We start from the raw sequence: 10,650 nt of genomic DNA, 5'->3' as shown, positions 1-10,650 counted from the left end.
TGTTGATTTTTATCTTGCAAATAAGTTTTGAATATTTCTTTCTTTAAGAAAATATTAAAAACACAAATCAATAATTTTTTCTTCAATAATACAAGATGATACAAATAGTATAATTTACCCACGCACCTTTAATTTATCAACTTCACCATCTGCATCAATGGCCCTAATTAAAGAGGATAAAAATGTCTAATACATTAGAATACGTACATCCCTTGACAGTACTTTTGATTAAGATGAAAATACCTATATATTTATGATGAGATGATAATCCCTTAGTAAATTAATTGGTTCCGTATGTCAAAAGGAGATCCGGAAACATCAATGGATCTTTCATCTTCCTCTTTGATATTGTTGATCATAACAGCAACTTGGTTGATGCTAGGCCTCGCGTGAGGTGATCGGTCAACACATTTGATAGCAACCTGCAGCAAGTTGACCATCCTCTCTTCACTGGCTCCTTCACGAATCAAGGCCCGGTCAAACACTTCAACCGTCCATTCTTCTTTAACCACTGACACCACCCATGTACCCAAATCCATTCCATTGTTTTCAACCACGGGCATCTTTCCCGTTAATAGTTCAAGCAGAATAACTCCCAATGCATGAATATCAGCTCGGAATGCATACTCGTTTTGAGCAGCATTGTTGAACCGAAAGTCGTCGTTGTTGATGATCAGTGGTGGTGAATTGTCGGAATTGTCCACTGTCATTAGACCGTACTCACTGATGCATGGCTCCATGTTCTTGTTGAACAAAATGTTAGAGGACTTTAGGTTCCCGTGAGCAATGCCGTCTGGAAGAAGCTCGCGATGCATCAAGGCTAGAGCTTCCGCAATGGTGGATGCAACTCCTAGCCTGCTGCTCCAGTCAAATGTTTGACCTATTTGCAATCCTGCAAAAATTAGAGGTGACATTTTTTAGCCATTTAGAGTACTATTTAGGTAAAATGGAACATGTGAAACATGCTGATATTTCGCTTACAAACACCCAAATAGCGTTTAAAAATGGCCAAAACTGTTTGTGAACGAAGAAGGCCAGGCTTAACCGTATCAAATGCTATCCTATTTCAACATGAGTCGACATAACTTGTCATCGAACTAACAGGACAATTTATCTCAATTCTTTTTTTTTAAATTTTTTTTCTAAGAGGTTGTAAAGATATCCCATCAAAATGGTATTGGATTATATTAGTACCTCATGGTCAACTTTCCTGAATTCTGTACATTTGAATGCATGTTTAGCAGCTTTTGATCAATTTAACCCATTTGACCATTTTGACCCGTTTAGTAGTTTGCTGAACTTATATTTATCAGGACCTAATCGACCCGTTTCATATATATATATTTGAGAATAGTTCTTTTCTCTCCAAATTCGAGATCGAGAATTGAGCACTTACAGTTATAAACACTTTGTATATATGCAAGGAAAAGGAAAGAAAGGTACCGTGAAGTAGCTTCAAGAGACTTCCATTAGGCTGATACTCATACACCAAAAGCTTCTCTTGTCTAGAACAATAAAATGCGATAACCGGCAACAAGTTAGGATGCTTCACATGATTCAACCTTTTCATCCTTACCTTAAAATCATTCGAGGATAACGACCAATCTTTAATCCTTTTAACTGCAAGTGTCATCCCTTGTTCTTCACAGTTCACCTTATAAACACTCCCATGTTTTCCTCTCCCCAACAACTCAGCAGGCGCCTTCAATAATTCTTCAAATTTCAACCCATTCACTTCCGGGCTTGTAAGAACAATCAATGAAGAAGAAACCGGTGCACTCTCTACCGAATTACCCATAAAGACTTCGGATTTACTCATGTTGACACTTTTAAACTCATTTGATGCAAAAGTTAGTGTTGTTGAAACATCTTCTTGTTTTGCATGCTGGTTTTCTATATCTTCTTGTTTTATAGGTTCTTCTATTTCCTTTCTCTTTTTGCATAGTTTGAGCATTATGAGAAGGACCACAAATAAACCCACGATAGCATAGCCCGAATACATGAGGATTTCGGATGAACTTGGCCCGTTACTTTTATGATCACCTGAGGCACTTGAGTTTTGGGGTGTATCTGGGGTTTCACACTTGTTTGGCAATGGAGCGCCACATAGTTGAGGATTATTAAGATAGCTTGTGGAAGTAAACACGTCACCACTGGGTGGAATAGGACCAGAGAAATTATTGTTGGAGACATTGAAGGTTTCTAAATTTGAGAAGTCAAATTCGGGAATGGAACCTGAGAAATTATTGTTTTGAGCAAGGAATTCTGTTAAGCCTGTTATCCGGTTCAAACCCGGTAGAGACCCAGTGAACCCATTATTTGATATCTCAAGTTTTTTAAGGTTGTTTAAATGGGAGAGAGAATCAGGAAGATTACCTGAGAATTGGTTTCCACTTATATACAAGTGAGTGAGTCTTTTGCAGTTAGAAATATCATAAAAGTTTTCACCATGGAGATTATTGTTCTCTAGGCTAATAACAACAATAGAATTGGCAAGAGATGGAACATTGCAAATAGTTCCCGGGTTAAAGAAACCTGAAAGGTTGAAACTGTTTAAGGTTATTGACTTAACCGACGGTGGTGTTTGATCATAACAGAAGACACCTGTCCAGTTACTAGTGCAAGGATCAGAAGTTCTGGTCCAGCCGGAAACAGGAACAGATTGTGAAAAGTTTTGAGAAAGAGTTTCAAAGAAACTAACCAATGAATCAATAGCACTATCCTCAATGGACTTGGATGTTTGAAAGAGGAGGAACAATGAAAAGATACTTACCCAAATTAGAAGTAACTTCATTTTGGATGACATCGACACGATCAGAACAAAATTGATTTTCAAGAACTTGGAATGTGATTTGGGTTGGACAAACGGACGGTTAAAGAATAGAATTACAGACTGATTTTAATTCGTGTGGTGACGGATATTACCATGAAACAGAATTTGGAATGCAGATTGTTTACATTTTAATAGCAGACAAGACTTAAGTAAGTACAAAAGGCCGGCAATGGGAATGGGTTGAAAGAATTGGTCGTAGAGTACAAGAATATTGTATCAAGTTTATGCAGTAAAGATGCTGTAGAATCATTTATGATGTTGATTTTAACAGATTAAATAATAAGAGATTGTAATCTATCTTCTTGTATGGCATAAGTAAACTATTATTCATGTCAATTAGTTGAAAAGTTTTTAATATTTTAAGAATATAATGACAAATAGTTGAAGTAAATGATAATAAGATAGATACAAAACATAAGCCAGATATAATTATGCTTGCAGGAGATAAAAAGTTCATTATCAATTCCTGATAGCATGACTCAATCTCTCTAGATTTCGGTATCTTTGTCGTAAGTAGCTGGAGCTGGCCTATGACTTGGTGCTGGAGCTTTATAGTAGCTTTTATGAGCTTTATGACCAAGACGGTATTTCTACAAGGTCAATTGGTCAAACAAGGACTTTTGTTCGAATAGAAGCAGTATAGATCTGATTTTTAACCATATAACACTAAATCATTTTGTTTCGACTATTTACACCAAAAAAGGTTTGTTAGATTAGCCAGAGATAAATAATCAAAATATTTGATTTAGTGGTGTATGACCAAAATGAGAAGTGGGCAGATCACCTCCCATCTAAAAAATTTAGAAGCTTTAAACTCAGGAAAGCTCTAAAATTACTCTTGCCAAAGAAAACTAAGTTGTCTGATAGCAAATAATAGATAATCAAAAAGACTAAATGAACGAAATAGTTTTTTGAGATAAAATCCCATATTCCCATTTATATTCGTCATTATGTAATTCAGGGGGCTTAATGAAAGGTATAAAGTATTCATCACATATCTATAGCAGGCATATCACTTGCTCTGCTTTTCCACTAATTTTACAAGCAACTATGTGACAAAACCCATATAAAGAGGGCTGAGATAAAAGCAAGCCTTTTTTTTTTTTTATCATCTTTGAATTCCACAGCAATTTTTCTTTAACTTATGGATCTGCATTTGCAGCAACATCTTCTTCACTTGATTCACTTCTTCCATCGCTAACATCACCATCACTTGCATCTTCACTGTCATCTGTGAGTGTGCCACTTATATCCCCCTTCTTTGCATACAGCTCACAGTACTCTGCACCAGAAACACAAATAAGGTCTTTGGATGTGTATTTTAATAGTGATGATTCGATTATAGTGAATTCGAGTTGCAATACTTGGTATTTTGGTAATTTAGTACTATGATTATATGATTACTCAGGTAAGATAATCAGTTTGATAGTAACCATAACAAAACTAATTAGCAAATGATACAGTGAAAGTATTATATACCCTTATTTAATCTTTAACTTCCTTAAACAATTAGAATTCCTCAAAGACAATCAACACTATCGAAAGTAATTATTACAACATTTAGCAGCACGAGCAAATACTAGAGATAATTGGTTATCCAACTCTCATTATTCAATATCACATAATCACTTTCAACACACTAGAGGTGGCAATTTCAACCATCTACTTAAGAAGGGGCCAATTCATGGTTGTGAAATATGTTTTATCTCACATAGTTTACATTAAAATATAAGTTTAAAAAGGGAACAGCTGAAACCAGTCGAAAATCACCTGGAAAATTATTGCATGTGCAAAACTTCCTCCAATAATATCTAGAAAAGCTTAGATTATTGTTGCATTATATAATTATATCAAATCAAATTTAAGATGCTAATTATTTATAAAAAGAAATAGGCAAATGTTTCAGGTTATCGGCCCGTTCCAAATAACTTGTGTTGACCTCTTACTCAACTTGCCCATTATGCCACCTTTAGAGTAAACCCAAGATGATTCTGTTCTAGAGCAATTATTGACTGGAAAACTAAGATGAAGGAAAAAAACAAACAGAAAAAGTTAACGAACCTTTTACTTTCTTCTCATATTGCTCTTTGTCCTTGATCATCAGTGATGCTGCATCACCATTTAATGGGTCTGAAGGATTTGGGTATAGCAAAAGTTGGGGGAGGAAAACCTCAAATACGTTTAAGAGATCTGTAAATAACATAATGTCATATATAATCTTGGTACTCTTAGATAGATCTGATACATTCTCTACAACTCATAAATAACAAAATGTGCCATGCGTGCTACAAATTGCAATTATAACATGACCAACAAGGTTAAAGTAGCTATACCATACGAGTGGATGGTAGACCTACATTGTCACTTGAGCATATGACAAAATTGCATGCAGGTCTGATCAAAATTTATCTTCCATGGGTCATATTGCTAATAGTGACAAACATTGCAAAAACAGAACCTAGTCAAATGGGACAAAACTCATCCAAGGTGTCTTCAAATGCTTAGAAACTCCGATATCATCACTTTACAAGAAAAAACTTTTATACTACTTAATGAGTATAGTTATTAGTTAGTCTATGACTATACGACACATTAAATATTTTTAATTTTATACTAATATAATATACAAAATGTGTTGAGCGGTCAACCTCTCCAGAGCCACATTAATAGTTACTCGATGTGACCCGTTACCCAAAATGCCATTTTGCCAGGTCTAGTCTCTATTTTCTCCACAAAAACAAAAACAAAATTGTGAATAAGGTGTGTTGTACGATGATCAGTGATTGTTACCAAACATAGGACTCCATGATTGGTTAATGACATCCAAGCAAACAGAACCAGACCTGCAATTCACCAGAAGTTCTAGTCAGCAACAACCATCTTCCTATTATTATCTATTTTAGTATGTCGAACATCTTTCATCAGCAACAAAATGTCACATGTTCCAAAACATATGAATTGAAAAGACATTGAGTTAGTTTTGATCATTTAAGTAGCAACAAAATGTTAGTGAACTCACAACTCATCGACATTGGGGTGGAATATCCTATTTTGAAACCCTATAGAAGGAGATTTATATGGATAAGCATCAGGAAGCTCCACACGGATTTTCCACACACCGCCTTCGTATAGACCTGCAGAAAATTTAATGCAAAACATGATATATCATCAAATACTATTACTCATTATTCAAATACTAAACAATTCACAGCATGTAAAAGATATTAGGTAGAAGATTCCAACTAAAGTATAACGAGTTCATGACTTTCTACATCAAAAGATACGCAATGTGCCAGGGAAGGCGATTCTTACTTTCTTTTGGACCATGGAACTCCACATTAAGTTCATTAATCCCTTCATTAATTGGCTCCACAGCATAGTCACTCATCATCCTTTAACACGAATATAGCATGTTATTAGGTACTACATCAGATATAACAAATCCTAACTCTCAAGACAACCCAATGAACAATGAACCATAACTAGAAAAGCCTACATGTAAAACTGAATAAGAAACAGTCTCCTTTCATTTCGTTTCTAATTTAGTCATGCGACCATAAAAACCATAACTGAAACTATGTGTCTTAGTAATGGTTCTGGGAGCTGCACAGTCTTAGTAACGATCTTTTAAGTGTAAGCAAATGATGCACAAAATATATTATGATTTGCTCAAATGTAAGTATACAATCTAACTTTAGTGAAAGCAAATGATGCACAAAATATAACAGATACTTACAGCTTCATAACATCCATTTCCCTCCTTTTGCTAGGAGATGACATTTTATCAACAACCGTTTAACCTGCCATTCAACACTTTAGACTTTTAATATCTAACTATATACCAAATTATCAAAAAACCCGCATATTATGCACATCTTCCACATTATGTTTCAGTTTCTTAAATGGGTAAGTACATTTTGGATAAAATGCAAATAACTTGCTTGTTGTAAAAAGTGTAAGAAAACTTGGAAGTTATACACGTGTAATGCGCCTTTCTTATAACTTGATGCAAAAACATCAAGATGTAAAAAGCTTTGCACCGATATACAATTTTCTACCGTAAAAAAGACTTTTTCGCACATATATGATATATCCCCTGCACATTTAGCAGCAAATTGTCAAGTAACAAAGCAATTCATAAGTTACCACATTTTGGGGTTTCAACTTTCAAGTTTGGTCTAACTTAAATCTATATATTGAATTGAATCTTATAACCAACCGAATTTTCAATATAAAAAACACAATTAAAACCTAAGCAACAATCACAAACATGATGACATTATACTATATTATTTTATTATATTATATATATAACTAATAATCATCATATGCAATATACAATATCTTTTCCGCATATCCCATGATCAAAAAAGTGATGATGAAAAATTGGGGTTAAATTATTTATCCGATTAAATTAAAATTAATTAAAAGGGGTTTTAATTGGGATCATGAATCAATGGAATCGAGTTTCAGGGTGAAAGAATTCGAAACACAAACCGAGAATGTGAGGGGCGGATCGGGTGGAGAAATCTATGTTAATTTTTTTATATATAGGAATTGAGAGAATGGGATACGAAAGGAGAGAAAGGAAAGGGGGTATTATTAGTACTTATATGAATATATATAGATATACAACATGTATGTATATGTGAGTGGGGGAGAGGCAATGGAGAAGGTGGTGATGATGAGGACATGATGTTTGCAGGAGATCACGTGGAAGATAGCCGAGTTAAAATTGATTAACTAATTTACATAATTAAATCAACATAAACTGATTTAACCCGCGCAATGCAGTGACGGTAGTGGGAATGCGGTCTGCTTTATTATGGATTTTAGGTAGTTACGTAAAGAAAAAAAAATCCAAGAGCAAATAAGGTATTTCAAAGATAGAAATATTTAATTTAAGGGGGATTTGTTTTGTTAAAGATAAATTTACATAAAAACCGTAACTACGTGTGTTATTTATAAAGATTTTGCTAGTCTTATGACGATTAATATACGTAATATTTGTAGCAAGGTTGCGGAACTCGGGATCGGATCGACGAGGGGGGAGTCAGACTTTTTTAAAAATTGGATTGGAATCGATCGGTAAATAGTGACTTTTTATGTATAAAATAAAGGTTTTGCTGAACGAAGTCTTAAGGTCTTTCATTAAGGTGCACTAAATAGTTGTACACTTACCATAAAATTCAAAGGGGGACTTTTGATATGGAAATATACAATTTGTTTATGCACGTTAAGTGAAGTCCTAAGGGCTTAATTTAACATTTTCCATAAAATAATAGTTTTTTAAATTATACGTAAGGAAAAATTAAAAATATATATATAAAACTTCAAACTTAAACATAACATAATTTTTCAACTTAAACATAATTGTCTAGAAACACTAACATAATTGATAAAAGCTTTAACAAAAAGAAAAAAAAAAAGGTTCGACTATGGTTGACCCGATCCGATACAGCCGAGTCTTGACCAAGTTGACCCGAATCTGGAACCCTGTCTGATTTTCAGACCGAGTATGACAGACTCGTATCGTCAGTTGACTGATACACGACCCGACTCGGCTATATCGACCGAGTTTCACAACACTGATTTGTATATGAGAATAATAACTTTGTAAAAATAATTTATAGTTATCATATTTTAGATATCAGATGAAGTGGTTAATATTTTTGTTTCAGTTGGTTTAGGGTTAGATCCTCATCATGATGTAAAGGCCGATGATTTTATTATTATTTCAATGGATACTCAAAGCAGCTTATCGATCTATTTTGGTAGAGATAACACTGTCTAAATCACAGCTTTTCTCATTCACCGTCGTAATATTGGGACAAAAAATACATAGAAAATGGTATTAGACTACTATTAGGTGTTTATTTACTTACTTTTAATATTTACCATATTTGAATCATAACCCTAATTACTATGTTTAGCTAACCTTTAATTTAAAATTTTGAGTTTTTACCACAAATCATCCATGTGGTTAAAATTTCAGTGTCGGCATATATATATATTTTTCTTATAATATCAATTCTAAAAGTCTTATGTTGTATAGGCTTTCCATCTTTTCATTAGAAAAAAACTATTAAAATAACTTTAAAGACTCGATTTTTCGACTTTTCATTAGAAGAAAATATTAAAATAACATTAAAGACCCATCTTTTCATCTTTTCATTAGAATAAAATATTAAAATAACGTTGAAGACTTATGACTTTAGAAGACCTAGGTCTGAATATAAGAGGACGAAGGTTTATCTCTGATTAGTTGTCGTGTTGTTTGGCAGGCTATTAGAAGATTTTCCTTGTATTCCCTGTGGTGACATCTGTGATCCATCCTAAAATGGGCATAAAGATTATTGGGGATGAGCACTTCGGACATCTAATGTTAAAAAAAACCATTAACAACTTTTATATTAAATTTTTAATTTTTAATTCTTCTCTAAAGACTGTTTCTCTTTCTGTTTTTTCTTTCTTTCAAATCATACCCTTTCACCAAAATTATTTAATCAAAACTAACTTAAATATCCATAAATATCTTTTTTTTAATCGAAGTCTGATAAACAATACAAGTTTGAATCCACAATACTAATAACTTAAATCTAGTTATTCTTTGTGCAATATAACCATTTCATAACCAACCTTTAATCATTTAAATCCGTCGATCACTGAACTAAACATAAAAGACTTAAAAAATGGACCGTAAATCTAGCGGGATTCAACAATTTCACTAGCATTACTTCATAAGTATAAAAAACCAAATGGGAATATTATATTATCAGTATATGTAGAAAAATTTAAAAAACACACATAGACATTGGCGGAACCAGAAACGAAAGTGACCAGTAGCACAATTTTTTTCCCACTAGTCTTCTATCGGCATAAAGTAACGACAACAATAATAACGACTAAATTGTTACGAGTTTTAACATTTTTTTTTAATGATTTTTGGCTACTTATAATGGATTTTAAGAATTTTTTGGCACTTTTAGTAGTTTTATTTATCATTTAGTTGTACAGATACACTTTTATAAGTTTTATTGATAAGACAATGTTTTAAAAGCTTAAAGTTAGTTACACCGACCGGTATCATATATTTATTTGACCCGTAGCACCAATAAAAAAATATCATTTATAAAAAATTTTAACTACATGAATTTAACAGATCCATAGCCCGGGCTACTCATATGTTCAATGTGGTTCTGCCCCTGCACACAGAAAAACGATCTGTGTGGTAGTTGTGGTAAATATGGGTGGTACATGATGGCCCCATAAATAATAGGAGGTGATATTCGTACAATAACTTTTGATTACCACCAACATGTTTTATCAACTTGTACAATATGCTGTAATAACTTTACTGTGTGATAAATGTATCAATTTTTGTGGTACAAATATCAATTCTCATAATAACACCCGTTGTTGTTGTGGATTTGCAATTTGATCATTTGATCCAACTACAATGGGCGGTGGATGATTTCGCCACATCCCAACAAGGCTTTTATTACGAGCTTTTAGCTATCAAGAGTTGGGAAACACAGCTATTTCATTTTGTTATGGATTATTGAAAACCATACTTTCATGTACCGTTGAGCTTGGTTTTGGGATTCGTTATTGGTTTTGTTCGGTTTAATTTGGTTCGGTTTCAAATTTGGTTCCATTGACAAAAAATTGTTTTTACGATTTTAACTTATTTAGTTATTAATTTAACATTCAATTGTTATATATATATATATACTAGGTCTTTTACCCGCACGATGTGCGGTTATTTAAAAATGTTGTTTTAGTTATATGATTATTTATAATAACTTTTAACAACT

At 33.3% G+C, this 10,650-nt stretch overlaps 2 protein-coding genes across 2 annotated transcripts; both read right to left on the bottom strand.

The window, feature by feature from the left end:
* Positions 1-272: 272 nt before the first annotated feature.
* Positions 273-2,794, bottom strand: LOC122610744 (probable inactive receptor kinase At2g26730). The gene is made up of 2 exons (XM_043783706.1): positions 1,444-2,794; positions 273-892 (listed from the first exon to the last, which is right to left on the bottom strand). Exons 1-2 carry the CDS (start codon positions 2,792-2,794, stop codon positions 273-275), a joined length of 1,971 nt encoding a protein of 656 aa, XP_043639641.1.
* Positions 2,795-3,728: 934 nt separating this feature from the next.
* Positions 3,729-7,474, bottom strand: LOC122578283 (ubiquitin-conjugating enzyme E2-23 kDa-like). The gene is made up of 7 exons (XM_043750207.1): positions 7,331-7,474; positions 6,570-6,633; positions 6,146-6,225; positions 5,853-5,967; positions 5,624-5,676; positions 4,895-5,023; positions 3,729-4,115 (listed from the first exon to the last, which is right to left on the bottom strand). Exons 2-7 carry the CDS (start codon positions 6,611-6,613, stop codon positions 3,976-3,978), a joined length of 561 nt encoding a protein of 186 aa, XP_043606142.1. The 5' UTR covers positions 6,614-6,633; positions 7,331-7,474; the 3' UTR covers positions 3,729-3,975.
* Between the last annotated feature and the right edge of the window lie 3,176 nt (positions 7,475-10,650).

Source organism: Erigeron canadensis, chromosome 8 (assembly GCF_010389155.1).
Source record: "Erigeron canadensis isolate Cc75 chromosome 8, C_canadensis_v1, whole genome shotgun sequence".
Classification (NCBI taxonomy): domain Eukaryota; kingdom Viridiplantae; phylum Streptophyta; class Magnoliopsida; order Asterales; family Asteraceae; genus Erigeron; species Erigeron canadensis.
The sequence above is the reverse complement of the archived record's forward strand: the minus strand, read 5'-3'. Positions and strand labels throughout refer to the sequence as shown.

What these genes read in the sequence shown, in the direction of transcription:
- LOC122610744 (XM_043783706.1), bottom strand. Translation starts at nt 2,794, where the DNA reads ATGAAGTTACTTCTAATTTGGGTAAGTATCTTTTCATTGTTCCTCCTC. An exon ending in TCTCTTGAAGCTACTTCACG is followed by an intron (nt 893 to 1,443) that starts GTACCTTTCTTT and finishes TAATTTTTGCAG; the next exon opens with GATTGCAAATAGGTCAAACA.
- LOC122578283 (XM_043750207.1), bottom strand. Translation starts at nt 6,613, where the DNA reads ATGTCATCTCCTAGCAAAAGGAGGGAAATGGATGTTATGAAGCT. An exon ending in GTTCCATGGTCCAAAAGAAA is followed by an intron (nt 5,968 to 6,145) that starts GTAAGAATCGCC and finishes AATTTTCTGCAG; the next exon opens with GTCTATACGAAGGCGGTGTG. An exon ending in ATATGAGAAGAAAGTAAAAG is followed by an intron (nt 4,116 to 4,894) that starts GTTCGTTAACTT and finishes TTTCTGGTGCAG; the next exon opens with AGTACTGTGAGCTGTATGCA.